The following is a 21030-nucleotide window of genomic DNA, read 5'->3' on the forward strand; positions in this document are numbered from 1 at the left end:
CATTTAGAATTAAAACAGCTGCCAAAATCCACTCCATTTTAATCGAGATCCATCCATGGAGATACAACACAGATGAGCCAACACGTCATGAGTACTTCTGCCTGACATGTTGTTGATTCTTTGCATATACGGCCTTATAGAACTAAGACCAGCTGAGGCATGGACTCTACAAGACCTCAGAAGGTATCCCGTGGTTTCAGGACTTGGATGTTAGAAGCAAATTCTTTATGTCATGTAAGTTATGAAGAGCCACACTTTTTCAGACCCCCTTGTCTCAGTCTCAAGGTTTATCCACCCTCAAGATCACTGTCAGTAGGTTGTCCCCCCCCCACATTCACTGTCAGTAGGTTGTCCCCCCCCACATGACCAGAAACTCCCTACAGACCCTTACAATTTCAACGATACTTCTACCTTCTGGCCCATGTCTTTAGACCTGTCCATTTCTCCCACATCCAACATCTTTAAAAAAAAAAAACGAATATAAGACCTCAGCACGTGCTTTCTGCACAAAATAATGAAGACTAGTTGCTTCATCTGTGAGAGGTTGTCATATTTTGGCTCACTAATGTGCACTAAATCTGTCCAATGTCAAACTCATATTGGAAAATCTGTAATGGATGGGGAAAAAACACTGCAAGAGTTGTAAGATACAGTACAGTATTTCTATTAGCATCTCCACAGAACACCGGGACCTCTGTGTTAAAAGTTATACTTATACATTTTTGGTTTGTAATAAAAGTATGTTGAACAACAGTGTAAAACAGAATATCTTCCAGAAGGCTGCAATGCGGATGTGATGTCATAGACTACCTTCCACAGACCAGTGTTTGCCCACAAACGAGGAGCTTTGAGAATATGTTGCATCATGTTGATGCCGGTATGCATCACAATTGCACACCCACAGACAAACACACTAAGACATCACTTCACACTGTCAGAGTAGCAAGCGCTTCAACATACGCTTTTCCATCTGTCAGTGCAGGCAAACAAGTTGCTCACTGGCCAGAAGGCCTCCAGATGAAGCATCCAGATGTGCAGTATCACTGAACGGACTGATGTCAACAAACAACATCCAGTAGCTGACAGAATCTGTTTGACTACGTGAAACTAATGGAGATTATTACCTGAAACCTCTGAAAATACCAAACCTGGATCATCTGGGGTTGTTTTTGCTGTCTTTGAAGCAATGGTCAGTTCAGGCTGTTTCCTCTGATGAAGCTCTACAGAACATGCAGCCATTGAAAGGATATGATGCTCCAACAGATGCCCAGCTTGCTGTTGATCTGGCAGCCTTGGGCATGCTGTCGCTCCTCCTCCAGCTGTTTGGGGTTACTGAAGCGAACAGTCTCCTGGTCTGGCTGTGGCAGACTCTCAAAGTCAAACTTGTCAACCTGGATGGCCATCCTGTAACAGGAGATGGAGAAGCACTTAGAGCTGCACGTTTCTGCTTATATAAGTTTTGACTGGCCAAAAGGAAACTCTAACACTCGTGTGACTTATGGCAATGACAGTTACATAAGTATCATTTGAAACTTTATAACTAAGTTAATAAAGGTTTGAATAACCTCAGCGCATATTCATTAAACTTTATTCCAACTGCTCACAGCTGGCTTGAGATAATATTTACCTTTGGTCATTTTCAAATGGTAAAAATAAAAAATAAAAACTTAGGGTGGGTCTTCAACATATGATTACATAACTGTAAACTAGTCATCTACTCATCAACACTTCCAAGCATGTAAACTGAAGGTAGCACCTTCAGATTACATTCCATTCAAACAGCATTAATCATTTATCAAAAATTTTGTGAGGAAACTAATTTCAGCACTGTTTTAACGGCTCCTCTCAGAAATTTGTTTATGCATGCCATTCTGTAAAACGCTATTTAATGACCAAGCCTTTAGTGGCACACTAAAAGAGAATAATTATTCATACATTATGTAGAATCTGAACACAATAATGCCTTAGAATGATTTCAGGCGCAGTACTTTCCATAGAAAGCTTGTGTAAATAGTTGTAATCAATTATATAACAAATACAGAGCAAAAGCCATGAGCAAAATGAGATGCATTTTAAATGATTTGGTATAGCAAAGCCACAGCAATGTGTGTCCAAGGCAAATTTCCCCCGGGGATAATGAGGTCTATCTTATCTTAAAATACAGATTACACTGGATGTGGAGGAAACCAGCCACATTAGAAACACTAAAGGCCCAGACATGGCAGACAGCCGAGCAGCAAAAGTCATTCACACATCTCTGTGGTTCCAAATGCTTGGTAACATAAGGTAGCTTTCCACTGCAGCAACTCATTGCAAGCACGAGGTGGCATGGCGACATGGACATCACTACTGTTCTATGAGTACGTAGCAAATAGAAAAAATAGAGATTTGTAATTTTAGCCTATATAATATTTTTTGTGTTGTTTATGGAAAAGTTAACGAGGAGAAGACTGCTACTCAAGAGGATATCGAGAGGCAGAAAAATGCTGCTTTTTGTGAAGTCTTCGATTTTAATCAGTCAGCGTTGTTTTCTTCAAGCTTAACCAATCTGTGATGGGACTGACAAAGCAGTTTTTCAGGGTTACTTAGAAATATGTGCCCTTAAGTGGGGGCTTTTTTGTCCATCGAAAACGGCCCTGAAAGAGGTTCTACAGGAGCCGTTCTCACCGCTAAGGTTCAGGACATCCTAAAATGGCCAACGAGTTCCTGCAGTGGAAAACTCTTTATTTGGTGGCTCTTTAGTACCCTACTGTAGCTGATGACAGCTAACGGCTAACACATTTCCTAGCCTAAAACAATCCAACCTTAGTCAGCTGCAAGAGCCTTCAAGGCATCTTTCCATTTACTTTGTAGAATGTATTTTAATCCCCCTGATATCTTTTCTCAGGAGTATGCGATAACATTGTCATTTCATAATGAGTCATTGAATGTGTAAAGGAATTGCATATCTGTTAACTATCAGCTAGCATGCTCTTTAATAAGGAAATATTTTGTACCATTGACTCCTTTCTCACAACTGTCTGACAGCTATTCCTATGTGTAAAGTAGTTTTGTATTCTTACAGTGGATGGTTCAATAAAAGTTGATGGTGCAACAGAGACAAACAAGCTACAGTACCATACAATTCCCTATTCTGAGCTCTCTCAATCGATGTTAAGTCCAGGGTCAAAACAGCATGTTATTGGCCAACAATGCAAGTTTCACAGCAACATTTTGTCCCCCATGGATTCCACTGGAATTTAAATTCTGCTGTGATCAAGCCTGAGCTACAACATGTAAGTGTGTGCACTGGATCTCAAAGTGAGCAAGCAGCATGATAACATACATGACAGGAAAAAAGTTTACGTCACCTTTAAGCTAAATGGAAACTCAATTTAAAACCTGTAAAACAAGTTTTTAAAAATCCATAAAACCTATTAGAGTAGCACTGAGTTCGAGTAAAACTCATCTCATGAGCTACTCAGGACAGGCCTGAATATTTAACAGCAAAGATATGTTTGGGTGGACTACACACTTAACTTTATGATTTTACAGTACCCATTTCTACTTCATCCCCTCCAACAGATCTCAGTGGAAAGTCGTGCATACTTGTCTGCTTGATTACAATGAACACACGCTGTTTAGAGTGGCTGGGCAAGAAATAAATAATTTATCTAGTCTGAACAAACACCCTGAGGTCCAAGTTTCCCTGTCTATACCGTGGGTGTTTCTAAGTTATTTATTAACTAAAGCCAGAGTGTACTTTGCCTGAGGTTACATCAGCTGTGACATACAGGACTCAAGTTATACAGGAAACAAACTAAACTGAGACTATACCTGCACTCATTAAAATGACGCGCGAGAGCATCTCTAATTACCCCTACAACATTCAGTCCTATTCTCTGACTGCACAAATCAGTTTAAATGCCCATATCAACCTTCAGAATGCCCAAACTCGGTGGTCGGCGTAAAAGGCATATTATTTTGTAAGAAATCTGCCAAATAACACCATTTATCAGAGCCAGAAACTGTGAAAACAAAAGGCATCATCAACTTTCAACAATCCGTGAGCTCATCAAGGGTTATTTCCACTTTCATCGGTAAATTATCTAAGTTTAAGCTTCAAATCTTGATATTTCATCAAAATTGCGTTGTTCTACTCGTCTCATTTAAAAATTGTCCAACAATAAACAATTTGCACTGCATTTGGTAAAAAACTAAAAATTATGTACTCCTCCATGCAACTGAGAAGCCATGCCCAACATAAATTAAACTGTCAAGCGACAAAAATTCATTGACTTCTCAGTTAAACTGCAGGCTGTGTTTACATGGAGCAGTCAGGAGACACAAATAAAAACTGTCAGTATTAAAATATCAAGTACATGGAGCCATCTTTTTTTAAAAGGTTGTACATATTTATTCCAAGCATGTACTTTTTTTTGTAAGATTAATGACCTAAGAAATTCATAGTTGTTTTCTTTTTGATGACTTATGGCATTGTAACTGTGTCATACTGCACAAAAGACATTATTGAATTATCTCAAATTCTAGCCAAAGTTGTGTTGCTTCCATAGAAGTTGAACATTTCAGTGAGAAATCAGCCTACAGTGAGTAAAAATGTGACAAGTGGAACAAGAAAAGCACTCAGAGTGCAGTACTCTGCCAGGGCTTCTCAGTCGTATCATTTCTGACAGCTGAAATCTTGAAAAAAAATTGTGTCAGAACTCACAGCACCATAGAATGTGGCCATTAATACAGATGTACCCACAAACAAGATAAACCTGTGCTGAGCACAGGCATGTGTTACATATGTGTGTGTTATGTATGGATACCAAATCACATGACCTAAATATGTAGCGGATGGTGGGAATTGATGGGACTCGGAAAACCCCCCACAATTTAATCAACTGTTCCTTGGATCATTTCCAATAGATAAGTCCCGATAAGTCCACAGCGGCTGGTTTGTAGTAGGATCACAATCATGTGATCGTCAGGAGGCAGCTGATGTAGCGTTCACTTGTCATAGTTACAGTGGCGCTGTGCCGCTATCTCGCAATGATACAGAAATCCTTAACAAATCCATGGATCCAGACTATAAGTCACATCACTGCCAAAATCTAATCACTTGGTCCTTGTGTCATTTCAGATCTTCCCTGAAAATTTGATCCAAATCCCTTGGTCCGTTTTTTAGTAATGTTGCCAACAGACAGACAAACAGAAGGACAAACGCATGCCGCTTGTCACATAACTCTGCTGTTCCTTGGCGGAGTAAAAAATGTCCAGAAGCTGTGTTGGGTAGAGCAATGAATTAAAAGACTATACAAAATGGGACAAGGGACTATTTCCTAAAAAACCCACGATGAACTATGACACAGATACATTTCACAAAGTGGATTCTTTCTTTTAGGTTCATGCTCAAATTAACCCTGATTTCCAGAAGGAAAAGCTCAGTTTTCAGCAAAGAAACTGTAACAAACATAATGTATGCACCTTAACATCTGCCACTTTCCTGGCATCACACACCCAAAGTTAAAACAAAGTCAAACAGCAGGTAACACCCACAAACTCACTCAGCTTTTTCCAGAGCTGATGGACACTGAAACGGAGTTAGAGGAGGTGCAAATATTAGAATTCATCTGATGAACAAAGACGTGACTAAATAATTGTGGATAGCATTTCTTGTCTGCTGGATGTGAGAATATGCAAATGTTTGCTGAAATGTTGGCCATACCAACTGTGTAATATGATAACATCTGCTACTGTTGTGCCTTCCTGCTTCTTGTGGAGTGCTGCCAAATTATGCTGCCAATTATTGGAACTATTAGTATGGTACCAATTCATTTTTTAGATAATTAAATGAATTCTAAAGGGTTTTATGAGCCCAGACCAAAAGAGAGTTTTCTCAAAGCACGATCAGTCCTTCAACTTCACACCAAACTTTCTACTGAAATACTACTATATGTTGAAACAAGAGGATAGTACTAAAAATGAACCTACGGCAGCACTTCACAGGGAACAAGAAATGTCTTCAGCCTCTTCCAGGTGTCATGATGACTGATAGGCTTTACTTCAAGTGTTTAGCTGGGAGACGGACACCATCAGACTTCTCCTCACACAGAAAGGCCAGACCAAAAAAGGATAAGTTGCAGTATATCTTCTGCACTCTCAGACCCTCTATCATTCCTTACTCAGAGAAATGACACGATGTGACTTTGAGGTTGCCAGCTAGCTGCAAATTACCTGGACATCCATCTCCACGGGAAGCCAGCTCACAAAAAGAGGTTCCAATAAAAGCAGCATCTCACTCAGAGTGTGGCTCTGTGGTTTTAAGCCTAAAGCTAAATCGCTGCTTTGACAGGAACCACGCTGATCAATGCGAATTATTCCACAGTGAACATATTCAAGAGATGAGGCCGCATTTGCTGAGCCTTTTTTTACATTTCATTTGATAGGCAATACAAAGTGGATCCATGTATTGATCGGTCGGTTCATCTCTGGATTCCAGCTCAGAGGCCACAGCAGCTTCCTGAGGAGCTATTTTCTCCTGCACAGGGAGGATGATGAGCTAAACTGGCCAGGGCTTAGTTGTGTTTTCTCCCAGTACCTGCTACCACTGAGAAATTAAATGATGAATAAAAGCATGAACACGGATTGCAATTCAGAGCATGTAAAAAGTGAGTGAACCGCTGTGCAATATCGCTTAAAAGTCAAAAGATGAAAAATTGGGCATTCCAATAACTGCCTTCCTTCCTTTTCTTCAAAGAACAAACACTATTGAGAGATTATATTGAAAGTACACGTCAGAAAACAGTAACTCAAGGCAGCAAAAGTGAATACTTCTGTGACGAGAGACAAGCTGGAAAATCTGCAAACTAAACTGAGTACACGTGTTATTTTCAATTAGTCTAACTCCATTAGCTTTGTTATAAAAGCGACCTGTGACCACCAGATCTTCTGTAGTACGGGACCTATGAGTTGCATCGATCATCACTTCTGCATCGTGACTCCACATGAAAGCAAATTGGCAGAAACAACTGAAATGAAAAATTCTTGGGACATTTCACTAAGATGGAGAAGGAAATCACTGACCAACCAAAAATCAGTTGAAACACAGCTACAGCAGTAATCAGGAGGTACAGAAGGAGCCACAGTACTACTAATTAGGGCTGCAGTAAACGACGCCACAGACAGGGGGCTACTTGTACAATGAAACACCGATGCACAGCTGCTTTAGATTTACCACATTTTTCAACATTATCCTCTTAACTTTAATGTAGTCGGTATACTAGTGCATTAAAGCTAAAATTTAAAAAAAGGATATGTTGAAAAACAGAACAATATTTCTTCTGTGATGTTTTCTGATGAGCCCAAGAACTTTTGGAAGTGCCATTGTTTGTTGCTTGACTGAATCCAATAGCACATTTTTGGGGTATTTTAAAGAGAAATGTCAAGCAACAAAGTTATATTAGCAAAGAGCCCCTGGACAAATAATATCTGAACAATGGCACAATGCCACTCCAGAAACTTGTGCAACAGTGGTATCTTCTATGCCAAATAGGACTGAGTGTGTTGTCAAAAATAACGGTAAACATAGAAAGCATGAAAAAATAAAAGATCAGAACCTTAGTAATGCAGAGTAATTGCACTGACTTCCTGCTGTGGAGGCTGTGTTTTTAATATGGTAAATGTAAACTGTTCAGTTTTACCCACAAGCAAATGTCCTACTGTTTAATTTACAAGTGATGTAATTACTGTGAGCTGACACAAATTTGAATTAGTTGATATTTATGTGACACTGCATAGGGTTGTATTCACTTCTGTTGTCAAAAGTGTGGAAAAATGATCTCATTCAATGGATTTAATTTAACTATTTTGTACATTGTAGATCAATACTGAAGACACCAAAACTATAAAAGAATACACATGGAATTATGTTGTAAACAAGTAAGTGTTAATCTTCAGTATCAATCTACAATGTAGAAAATAATACAAATAAATAAAAAGCATTGAATGAGAAGCTGTGTCCAAATTATTCACTGGTAGTGTATGCGTATTGGGGGGAAAAAAGTAAAAAAAAAAAAACTTCAACAACAGGTGATATGAAGGAGTGTGGTTTGGTCAAAATACTACTTAGTCAGCAAAGAAATCATTACAGGCAATCTGCTACCTCACCTGTCTTATATACTGTACTGTACTGCAAATCATAAACAAAATTACATAATGGGAAAAAACTAATTTGTGGACGAGTCCAGAGAGACACATACTTCAAAGTGAGGTGGAGGAGGAAAGGCAATGCAATTATCATTTCACAGCCTCTGCAACAAAGCGCAACACAAATTAAATAACAATTACGACTTCAAAACAAAGACAAAAAGGAAAGCTCCTGCTCTTGCTGTACCGCACTTAAATACAGTCGCCTTTGAAGATTAGTGGCACTAGGCTTATGTCACTGACTGAAGTCCCATCTTCAAATGAGCACTGCATTTCATTCAGTCATCTTCAAAAGCGCACATTACACACTAAGTCTAAAAATACCATGTTGCAACGATGCAAATGGTCCCTAAATAGGAAGACGCCGTCTGGCCAAGCCCCGGACTGGCTTTCTTTGGACAGGTAATTACTAAGATGGTGACATTCAAAAGAGTATTTAATTCTCAGGAACCGGTTTCTTGGAACACTGGCTACATGAAGAACTTTCTCATGGACAGCAGCATTCATTAGCAGGGATTTGATTTGTCAATCTGAGATGAGGCTAATTGTGTTTTCTTCAATTTGAAAACGATGTGTTGCATCAATTAAAAATGAGCTCAGTACACGGTGCATGCTGAGCTGTGGACGGAGGCTGGTGACAGTGTTCTGAACTATCAGTGACTTACTACAGTTTTATGACAGTTATGTAACATGACAGTTATGCAACTGTCATTTGAAACTAAATGTGAAACTAACTGTGTTTGCAAAGGGTAAAATATCTTGGACTTTTGAGGGCTTGGATTTTCACGGAAAAAAATATATATAAGAAAGTAAGAAATGCACATCATAAACAGTTTAAAAGCCAACAACTGATATGATAAACCAAAGAAAAACTGTCAATTTCAATTCATCAAACAGATTTGAGTGGGTTGACAGCTGTATGTTGGATGATCGTCCTATAAATAAGCGCAATGTGAAGAAACTGTATTATAGTAGTATAGGAAAGTCCAATAGGTATGTTTTATGCACAATGGAGGCCACATCCAGCCCCTAAACACCTCTAAAAGAGCTTTTGCTGCAGCAGGAGAGTGTTAACAGGCAGGTTCTCCCACCACCACTCCCATCATTTTCTTTTTCCATTGATTATATTGTGGAATCTTCCAAGGATTACGCCATATCTGGCAACTAATCTAGCCTATTACAAAGCTTTTAATAACAACCTGTGTGCTGAGCTGGGGCCACTGTGGAACATATCTCAGCCTAATTCCCAGTCCATTTCACCTTCCTGCCCTCCTTGCTCTTCCCGATAACAGACAGCTTGGCCTTTATTTCCCTGACCGAAAAAGGCAGCAAGGGTAGATGGGAGATCGGATGGATGGATGGACTGATTTTACCCAAAGTCCTATGTGTCAAAAGCATTAGCGTTCGAACAACTCCTAAAAAGGCAAGCAAAAATGAGATCTGCAGAAGTAAGGCGTGTTATTCATGTCCATACATACAGATGGAGAGTCTGTTTTCTTGTCAGCATGTGTCAGTCAGCAGGTGTTTGCACCGGCTAACTGGCATTTTTGTGAGGCGCAAAGTATGCTTTATTTTATTCAGTATTTTGATGACTCACAATAAGCTTGACTCTCAGTGGCAGTAGAGGCGAAGCAGAGGTGTATTACAGAGATCTGTGTTGCTCAGAGTATGTTTAAAGCACATAGTATAAAGTTCAGTCATGTACTGCGCTATTTTTATGGCTTTGCCAAGCAATGCGAGTTTGAACAGATCGTACTTAAACATCATTGTTCAGAGAATAATACAACGGTTGAAAAAAACTATGAGAATTAAAATTAACTGCTTTTGCACATGTCGCTGTTAGAATGACTACTATACAATAAATAACTGTAATGACTTTTAAAAATCAGCCCTGTGCCCTATAAACCACATTGCTGCTGTGTCAGATTTGTTTTAGATGAAATTTTTCCGTCTGAGTTGCTTGAAATACAAACGTTTATTTCAGTACAGGATGTTTTTCATCCTTTTAGCCCAGCAGGGATGAAAGGTTAGGCATACAGAGCACAAGACTTTGACAGTGGAAACTGGGATTTAAGTCCTGGGCCCCACATGCCGTTAGACAACTAAAATTCTTAGTTAAGGTTAAGAAAAGATTGCAGCTTCTTTTGTTCACAGCTCCTGAGGAGCAGAAAGGAACCTGCCAGGCAAAGAGTCTAAACCATCTGAACTGATATTAGAATTTTACTGGATAAAAATAGTTTTCAGATGGCTCGATGGAGGAAATCTGCAATGTTTTTATATACTGATTCAGAGATTTTATCGAAGGGCTGGTGGGATTTTTTTTCTACAGAAACACCAGGTGGCTTAAGAACAGCACATATACGTAAACAACAGGGGATGATGTGGGATTTAAACTGACATCTAGGAGATACACATTAGAGGTAAAAAATCTGTAAGTGTGATCAAAATTGAATTTGTAGGTGTGACCTTACATTTGATGAAATAAAAGGTTGTATACTAAGAGAGAGTAACGTAATTTAGATTCTTAGTATGTCATGCACATATTGAAGAATGTGCAACAAAGCTGACTTTGACTTAAGAAAAGTATGTTCAAGGTACTGTACAGAATGTTCGCTGTACCTGCACACCTCTGGTTTAAGTCCTGTTCTGAACAGGTTGTTTCAGAGGTTCCAATCTTAAAATGCAATGTAAGCTTCTACTGCTGCTGCCCGTTCCTTTTTCCAGAACTGTGCTGTGCCTTTCAGTGCCATAGAGGCACTGCACCTTCTCGATCAGATGACAGCTGTGCCCCAAAGCATACTCTGCTTTATAATCTATTTCACTGTGAATGAGACCAATCATTTACAAAATAACTATTATTACGTACTGAAGGCAGGGCTCCTGGCTAATCATTCATTGGTAGCACTGATGCTAGCAGCTTTATCAGATGGCTACTTAAATTGTGATTGCTGTTAACATTTGCTTAATATTTAGGGTCGAGCACTGGATTGGCAATTTTGACTGAATGCTTTGGGACATTTTTTTTGTTTTTGTACTGACTCTTCATTATCTCCCTGCATCTGCACTCTCATTAACAGGTGTGTGAGTCGGGACCTCGACCTCTCTACCAGCATCCTCTTCTCTCTCTTCATTTTGTTTTATAAAATGTTGAGCTGTATATCCCTATCGTTTTATCATCGGAACAACAAAGCTCAAAAAGTAGTGCTGTACAGTAGGTACCTGTGCCAGGGCACTAAAACATCTCGGTTATCATCATGTACTCCTCCATTTGAAATTTCAACTTGAATGCTCTTAAAAGAAAAGTCCCATGAGTGGCCATTTTGTTTGCAGACTAGAGCCCCAATTGTAGACTTGCAATTAGTGATTAAGACCATAAACTCCATCCATAAACTCCATCCATTATCTATATACCCTGTAATCCTTGTTAGGGTCACAAGGGGGCTGCAGTCTATCCCAGCTGATTTAGGGTGAAGGTCGGGGACATGGACAGGTCACCAGTCTATCACAGGGATGCAGAGAGACAAATAATCACACTCACACCTGTGGACAATTTAGAGTTACCAATTGACCTCAGCATATTTTTGGACTGTTGGAGGAAGCCAGAGTAGTTGGAAAAAAGCCACACATGCACAGACAGAACATGCAAACCTCATGCAGAAAAAATGCAGAGACACTAACCGGGAGGGAGACGAAAGTGCTAACCACCACGCCTCAGTGCAATCTGACCTTAAACCTGTCAGGTAAAAATTTACTCAAGTAGAATCAAATGAGAAGTCAGGTCATTTTCAGATAAACTTCTATACAGTCTGACTTCCTTTAGCAACCACATGAATCAGCCCCTGCTGGCTGTATTAAAGAGAATACAGGTTGAAGGCCGTTCTCCATTGGCTCCTTTTTTATGGTTCTAAGAGAGTGCCAACCTGAATGGCTCATTTACACAAACCCTTTTTGATTGACCGTGAAAGGACACAAATGAGGGGATGGTCCCATTTTCCATGGGTTTCTAAAGGCATCATTGATGGATAATGTGATTTCAAAACAATATAAATGTGGATTTTGCATAATATTGCCACTTTAAAGTGCATTTGTTTCCAGAGTTGGATCAGTGACAGACAAAACATTCTTCTAAAAACACTTTCTGTGTGGATTGGCTTTTATCATTTAAACAAATCATATACAAAGTTTAACCAAGCTTTGAAAAATAGTAAACCTGACCACCATATTTTAGGTGGCAGGAGTTAAAACTGTAGCAAAAAATTTAAAAAATAACACTAAATGATTTGAAAGATCACTGTTTACTTATTTTGTTGTTAAAATATGTAATCTGGGTAGCATCACTTCAAAACAACATGAGTTATATATGTATAAAATTATTTCAGAGAAAGGGTTAGTTGAAAGGGAGGGTATGTGTAGATGGGAGTGGCTCATGGATATCACTGAATACCCTTTTGCATAATCTTCATAAAACTGATTCAAATTACCACAAGTGAAGTGAATATGTCGCAATTTAAACTGGGTGTGTCTAAACCAGCTTATTTTAGCCGCATGTTCACCTCTACATCCACTTCTCACTGCAGAACTCATCGCGCATTAACAGTCTACGAGTCAGCGAGGCAAGAAAGGAAACCAGGAGAGAATCCATGATGCTTGATGAATTCACAGTCGAGCACACATACCGATTTATTTGAGACCGAAACGCATTCAAACAGTCACAGCTCTGCATAATTAACAGAGCCCACTTCCCCTGGTTTGCAGTTTGGAAGCGAGAGCCTTCATGTTGTAAGATAATGCTGCTAAATACCGAACCAACCGAGGAAAATGATCACACTTTTGCAGTAATTTCAGCACCTGTTTCTTTGAACTGCAAACTGCGAAAGCGTTGCTGCAACTCCTTGGCAGACAACTGCAAAAGAACAACAAAGCCATTGGCCCGGCAAGATCTTTCGGATGAAGAAAATGCCAAGAAAAGCAAGTGCTTTTTCCCAACTAGGTGAAATATAGCTATAGATTGAAGACTATTTTAGATTGAAGGCTACAGTTAATCTATATACTGTACATATATGGTGGCTTTATATGTTTGTCTGACAGATAATATCTGAAAGCGGACCGGACCTATATCACTAAATATCATCTTGTCCATTTGGAGTGACTTTTGACACTATATTGCTAATTAGCACCATCCTGCAATAAGCTGTGGCAGTGAAGCCTTTTTTAATGGCAGTAATAACAGCAGCTTACGATGAGACGGTCACAGTGAAATGACCCCTTCCTAATTAAATGCTGTGTGCCACAGACCAAAAAGTACATGATAATCACATTAAAACATATGGGGTCGCTTTCATCTGACCAACCCGTCAATCATTTCAATGGCAGGTTCTCGAAAGTCATCCCTCTCTGTTCCAAACACCTTAGGGTTGAGCTGATGTGAGAAATTAGATTCTTCAGAAACAAACATTTCCAACAGAATATATTAAATCGCTCTGATGACGGCAGTGGCAATGCTGATGCTTTATAGCATTTTCAGTAATTGCTTCCACTTTGCTATTGCTGCTGCAGCATTACAATTACACGCAGTTCTGTGCTGTTGTTGAGTTTAAAGTTATTAGCTTGTTTGTGGGAGATGTTTCGTAGTTTTACGTGCAAAGCTTTTCTCCAGTGTGTGTGAGTGTGCTGTGAGCAATGCATACTCTGAAATATGCCCTCCACGATACGGTACAGAGCAGCAAATCATTTGCAATCAACATTTTATCCGAGCCATTTTTCATCTTCTTTAACAGCCAGTGATTGTGTTATGTCACCAGGGAGAAGCTGAGAGCGAAGAACGTACTGAGAGAGAGTGTGTGTGTGTGCATGTTTTCACAGAGATGGTTATTTTTAGCTCACGTGCAAGAGCTTAAAGGCGGAGATCCATAGAGGCCCGTGCAGAGGCAGGCGAGAGCAACAGTCTATTTTTAGACTGCGGCTGACTTGGTGTAACCCTTTGTTTGCAGCGGCTGCAGAGGCAGCAGTGCTCCATCCATTACCGTCTCGTTCAATACGATGAGCTCCGGCAAAAACGGATCCTTATAAGCAATTACTGCATGCGGATTGGTATCGAAGAATGCCTCTGTGCAGACAATCTTCTAATGCGCTTGCCGTCATTAAAATTGAAGCTTTGTACACATTTACAGGGGCTGACAGTGTGTGCTATTTTTGTTTCCGCCATTAAACACCAGGAGCTTCTATTTTTTAAAATCTATTTATTTATTATGTCGTTTGTAGGGGGGCGGTGGGAATTTTGCCATTATTCGACAGCACAGAGGAGAGAGGCTAAGTCCTCAGCTGGATGTGAAACAGGGATGTTGCATCTTATAAATAGTAATACATTGCTATACTGTATGTGTTGGTGTAAATAAAAAGGAAAATCCAAGACAGCATGGGGATTAATTGTAATGACTTTCAATGTTAAGGCTGATTAAATTACAAGTGTTATGAGAAGGAAAAGGTTGTGAGTCTGATAAATCAGCTATAGGCGTCTATATGAATGCAGTATGGATTCAGTGGAGATGAAGCATATTTCCAGAATACCAACAATATAAAAACACGGCTGTGTGAAATGACTGCCAAGAGGTCTGAGGCACCTGGATGAAGCAGCTGTAGTGGTGCAATACTGTATATGAGGACATGTGAGTAGGAAAAGATCTCCATGTTCCAGCACCTTAACTAACCCATACACAGACAGCCAACAGGGATAAAACGCCCCCTAGGGAACACATTATTTCAAGAAAACGTGTAAGATGGGGAAAAGAAAAATCTCCTGCGGACGCTGAGAAGAAATGACAGTGGTGAGAGGCTGATTCCCGGGGAGAGGTCGAGCAGCAGCAGCAGATGTACATCTCAGCAGTCAGCTCTCATCTTTGTCAAAGCGCTGTTCTTATGCCCTATCCTCAGCGGATACAAGTGTGTTTTCATTAGATGTGATATTGTGCAAGTAACGAGCATGTATACTAATGGGATGGAGTGAGAAATATCACATCAACAGGTTAGTAAAAGAAAAGAAAAAAAATCACACGATAATGTTTGCCCTGTAGGCTGGGGACTGTTGAAGATGGGATAACTGACTGCAGATGCATTATGTGCTCTGCTGCCATAAAAAGTAGCACAAGAAGGGGAAAGGTGGTCACCATGGAAACAAGCTTTGTTTGAAAAGCTCATGCAATGAGGCGTGTCTGCCCTTGTGTGCACCGATCCGGCAGAGCCAAAAGGCATGGCAATGGAGAGGAGACATGGCGAAAAATGAGAAAGTGCTGCAGTGAGCGCAAACTCTCTGCTCTACTACAGCTAGGACTGGGCTGCCTCTGCAGTGATAATGGTGGATGGCAGTGGGAACTAGTTGGTGCCTGGAGGTTGATGCTGTAATGAGATGTAAACCCCCAAAGGCCTGTTCAAATCCCCAGGGAGACACAGCTGTGGTGTTGATGCAGAGTGAGGGCTGGGATCAAGAAGGTCTGAGAGACGCCAGATGACTCTGAAGACCGAGAGCATCCAAACAACTGAATGTTATCTCTGTGACAATGAAAAACACTGTGCTTTCAGAAACGACACTGAGCTTATAAATAGCTGCTCTACTCATCTCAAACACCAACAGTACACTGGCACAATGTAAATATGTATATATTCATGCAGACATATGCACACACACACACACGCTATCATGTACACATAACATGCAAACACACATGACTGCAACTGTTGCACAATGTTCAAACACTAGATTAGTTTCTTTTTATAGAACAGAATAGAAAAATTTTATCAATCCCAGAGGTGAAATTTGCTCGCTACAGTAGAAAGAGTACAGTTCCACCACTATAAATACAGATAAATAAGTAAAAAAGTGCAGTAAATAAAATAAACAATAACAGGAATATAATAAAAAGCAAAATGTCCTATGTAAAGGATGCATAAATGCTAGTGTTTTATAGTGCAAATAGCATTACGTCTTTATTCTTGATTATTTACGACAATTTTTTTTTATCCTTTTATTTTAAAGTAATGTCTTATCATGTGTTGCTGATACTTTACAGCCTTGTGGAACAGTCAGTTTGCACATTTTACTCCCCATACTCAATCAGTTTTTCCATTCATCCATCCATTGATCCATTAATCCATCCATCTACCTATCCTCCTAATAGGATGCGGTCAGAAAACCTTAAAAAGAGGAAAATAGATCAACTGGCCTTCACATTGTGGCTACGATCTGGTAAAACACATACTACTGTGAACACTGCAACAAGTCATCTCTCCATCTCACACTATTTTTCCAAACCTCGTGAACAAGATTAAAAGATACTTCGCAATTCACAATTTTATCCAAAACAACAGGAACGTTGCTGTGCAGTTAATTTAATGTGTAATTCAAATGTTGTAATTTTGTGTAATTTCATTCTGGTGAGTGCAGAACTTAAAGAGATGGGCAGCTTTAATCCTTTCTCTTGGAAAATGGCATTTTAGAAGGTCCTGTGGAGCTCGGTGTGCAGATAGTGAGAGGAAAAGGTGAGAGTTTTTAGAAACTGCCTTATCCTTTTGACTTTCACTAACCAGCACAGATATGAGATATAGGCTAGCTGATTCTTAATAAAGGGATCTCCAACTGTCTTTTGCTTTATATCTTGTTTTCTTTTCCTGCTGGCTGCAAAATGTTCTCAGGCTTTATAGTGGTATAATAATAAACAGAAACTGGTACCCAAGGCTTTGGTGCCTGGTAAAGCATCAAAGTCTTGTATATGTTGACCCTATAAGGTTTGCAGTAAGCCTGATTACTGGTTTGAACGATGCTTTGACATCTTTTCTACTCTTGCTCCCCAGATTATTTAATAATGTGGGCGGCAGCTAAAGGAAATCATTGGACCCTCTTTTGCCTTCAGAACTGCCTTAACTCTTCGTGGCAATCTTTCAATAAGGTGTTAAACATTCTTCAGAGATTTTGGTCCATATTGACATGAAAGCGTCACGTAGCTGCAGATTTGTGGGCTGGACATCCATGATGAGAATCTCCTGTTCCACCATATTCCAACGGTGCTCTATTGGACTGAGATCTGGTGACTGTGGAGGCCACTGGAGTACACTGAACTCATTGTTATGTCCTGTGGTCATAAAAGGATGGACATGGTTAGCTACAATACTCAGGTAGGCTGTGGTGTTTAAACGATGATCAGTTGTCGCTAAGGGGGTCAAAGGTGTCAAGAAAACATCCTCCACACCATTACACCACCACCAGCAGCCTGAATCGTTGATACAAGGCAGGATGGACCCATGCCTTCCTGTTGTTTCAGGCAAATTCTGACCATCTGAATGTCGCAGTTGAAATTAAGATTCATGAGACCAGGCAACATTTTTCCAATCTTCTATTGTCTACTTCTGGTGAATCTGTGTGAATCGTAGCCTCAGTTTCCTTTTCTTAGCTGACAAAAGTGACACCCAGTGTGGTCTTCTGCTACTGTAGTCCATCTTCTTATGGGTTGGATGAGTTGTGTGTTCAGAGATGGTATTCTGCATTCCTTGGTTGGAACGAGTGGCTATTTGAGTTACCGTTGCCTTTTGTTTTCATCTCCAACCAGCCTTCCCACAGACATCAACCAGGCATTTTGGTTCACGCAACTACTGCTCACTGGATATTTTCTCTTTTTCAGTCCATTCTCTGTAAACCCTGGATGGTTGTGCATGAATATCCCAGTAGATCAGCAGTTTCAAATTCTCAGACCAGTCCGTCTGGCAACAAAAACCATGCCACATTCAAAGTCACTTAAATCACCTTTCTTCCCCATTGTTGAGCAAGTTGTCTTGACCACATCTACATGCCTGAATGCACTGAGTTGTGGCCATGTGGCTGGCTGATTAGCCGTTTGTGTGAAAAAAGCAATTGACGAGTTGCATTAAAAAAAAAAGTGGTCGGTAAGTGTATACTGAATATGTACTTGCCCCTTAATGATGAGATTGTGATATGATATTAATTAATATAAGACTACTAACTTACACATTTGCATATCTGCAGTTTTCATCCAACTTTAGCCGGTATAATATTTTTAAAAACGCATTATATGAGTTTATAGTTTGTTCTTCTTGTGAGATAAGGGTGGTTCTAGACATGTCCTTGTTCGTGACTCTTTTACAAACTAAATCTAGATTTGTTGTTGACCTAATGAGTTGATAACCAGCTTCATGTCACTGCTTAGACTGATTACAGTTGCTAGCTTTAGTGGAGACAGATAACCAAAAGACATCCCTGACATGTTGAACTTGCCTAATAGTTCATTCCTCTCCTCTCCTTTCTGAAATATCCTCTCACCAATGTCATTATCTAATGAATGAAAAATGGCACCAAAAAAACAAACAAACAAAAAACGGAAAAAAATCTGTTTACTGAAAGGTGCAGGAAAATCTCTTGAAATATTTTGATGATGGGCTGAGGAGGATCACAAAAGGGGTGACTCAGGACATTCTCTCGCTGGTAACACTTCTACAGCTGACAGCTAGAGAGAAGTGCCTCGAGGGCCACGACTTTCCAATTCCGATAATTAGATAGTGTTCAAACACTCGCATCAAACCCATCTGATACAAAAGAATCAGCCACCAAACTGACTTGCAATCAAACCCACATAATTACAGTGCTTAAGGACGTGTTTTATGGAAATGACTTTTCATTCTGACATCTTGGACAACATTTTTTTTCGATCATCTATTCATATTAATAACAGAAACTTCAACTTGCTCCATCTCATTGTAATTTGCTCATTAGATCAAAGAGTACGTCTCAGAAAGGTCAGGGCTGTCTTTCGGTACACAGGATCACTCCTTTTTCCTCAAATTAGAGCATATAAAGTGTGGGAGAAAAGCTGAGCTAATTTACAGGCAGCACACTGACCAGCAGAGAATGATTTATTTTTTCTCTTTTCTGAGCACAAGGTACTTAAAATAACAGTAAGTGTGAGGTGAATTACGTATTTCACCAAAACCAGACAATGGTGAATGGTCTGCATGGTGAAGCATGAAGGAATGCAATCAATTTATGCTTCACTATTACTGCATCTTTATTCAGACTCGTGTCCTTTTGCATTAAAACATGTTATCGTGTATTTGATTAAGAATGTAAATGATTAATCCACTATCCATTCATCACCGTCAATAATTAAATGCAAATATGTGCTTACTGACAAAACAGAAGATGTGTGCAGCGTGAACTGCCAGAAAACTGTGGTTTTGGAGCAGTACCTGTATGTGAGCTGTTCAATGAGTGTGTGCGCCGACAGCCCGTAACGCTGCTCACATGACGTAATCGAGTGGCTCTCGTCAACTGCCTGCCATGGATAAAAAATAATCCCTCCTGGTTATGCTCACTTTGCTCCCCAGACTAAGTAATCAGGAAGTATGTGTCCATCGCAATAAAATAATGCTGCGAATGTCCCACAGAGTCAACGTCAAACAGCTGTCTGGTTCACTTAGCTATTCAGTCAAGTTATCGCAATTCATCCTGATGGGAACACGAATATCTGACTATGAACAGAAAAAACATTTACAGCAAAGACCTAATAGTTATTGAGATACTTCACTGAAGTCCACAAATGTAAACTTCATTCAGGGGTGCCAAACGAAAGATGATGAAATCACTAAAGTCATTAGGATTCATTCTCAGGGGAACATGACTGTGTGTACATAATTTCATGGCCAGAGTTGTTGAGGTTTTTAGTCAGAACCAAAGCAGTGGACCGAGTCACAGACAACGTTGATTAATTTGAATAGACTGTGTTTAAAAGTGCTTGTTCTGGCTAGCATTCTCAGTGACTAATTTAAGTTCTAAAACTGAAAGGCCGGACTAAACAACCTTGAGCTCTATAGACAAGAGATACACAGTATAATAAAAGAAATACAAGATATATCTCCTCATCCTTATTAGCGGATTAGATGAAGGTCTGAAAACATTTGGCATTTTGACTTTGCTAAATTTAAATTGTACATGACAATGAGTCAGCAATGGCCATGTTATTAAACCTGTTCCAAAAATTCTCGAATACAACTCTACTAAATTTTACACAGACAAGAAGAACAACACATTTTACATCTGCTTGGGTCATAAACATTTTGTGAATTTGGCAAGCTAAATGATTGGTTAAATGATCTTTTTATCTCTTTAATTAAAATGTAGGTGTCTTTGGATAGTTTCTTTATCAAAAACTCATTGATGGGCTGTTGATTACTTTAAGATTAAAGATTCCCTTTTACCTCTTTGTTAACATGTTGGCCTATTGTTTTGATATGGTAAGAAGATATATTATGAGCAAACTAAGCCGTCAATAGAGTATATAGTAATTTAATGTGATAGGTGAGCTGGTGTTCTCGAGCTGCTGTAAATGCAGAGGGATAGGTGAAGAGTGATGTGGAGATTTTACAGATCTGGGTATTTTGGAGGATGCAACGGTGTAGCATTACACTGAAGCCATTTTGAGGAAAGGATTACTTTCAGGAAAAAATTTAAAAAAAAAAAAAACTTCTATGAGGTGCACTCAAAAATTTGACACTTGGAACTACACTGATCAGGCATTGCATTATGACTACCGGCCTAATATTATGTTGGTCCCCGTTATGCTGCTAAAATTCCTCTGACCCAGTGGAGCACGGAGGCAGGACCTCTGAGGATGTCCTGTGGTACCGGGATCAGGCTTATTCAAGCATATGCCACAGATGCTCAACAACATTTTGATCTAGGGAGTGTGGAACCCGGTGAACAGTTTAGCTCTGTCATATTCCCTGGGCAATTTCTAAACAATTTTTGCAGTGTGTCAGAGTGCATTGTCCTGCTTAGGGTGG

The 21030-nt window shown here is 39.6% G+C and overlaps 1 protein-coding gene across 2 annotated transcripts in view; it reads right to left on the minus strand.

Moving 5' to 3' along the window:
* The window catches only part of trappc9 (trafficking protein particle complex subunit 9), a 285840-nt gene that overhangs the window by 99116 nt on the left and 165694 nt on the right, over positions 1-21030 (minus strand). For both annotated transcript variants that reach the window (XM_022194077.2, XM_022194076.2), the window contains one exon: positions 1251-1404. In XM_022194077.2, coding sequence (XP_022049769.2) covers positions 1251-1404 — 154 coding nt within the window. The remainder of the gene's footprint in view (positions 1-1250; positions 1405-21030) is intronic.

The sequence above is a fragment of the Acanthochromis polyacanthus genome, chromosome 11 (genome assembly GCF_021347895.1).
Source record: "Acanthochromis polyacanthus isolate Apoly-LR-REF ecotype Palm Island chromosome 11, KAUST_Apoly_ChrSc, whole genome shotgun sequence".
Classification (NCBI taxonomy): Eukaryota; Metazoa; Chordata; class Actinopteri; family Pomacentridae; genus Acanthochromis; species Acanthochromis polyacanthus.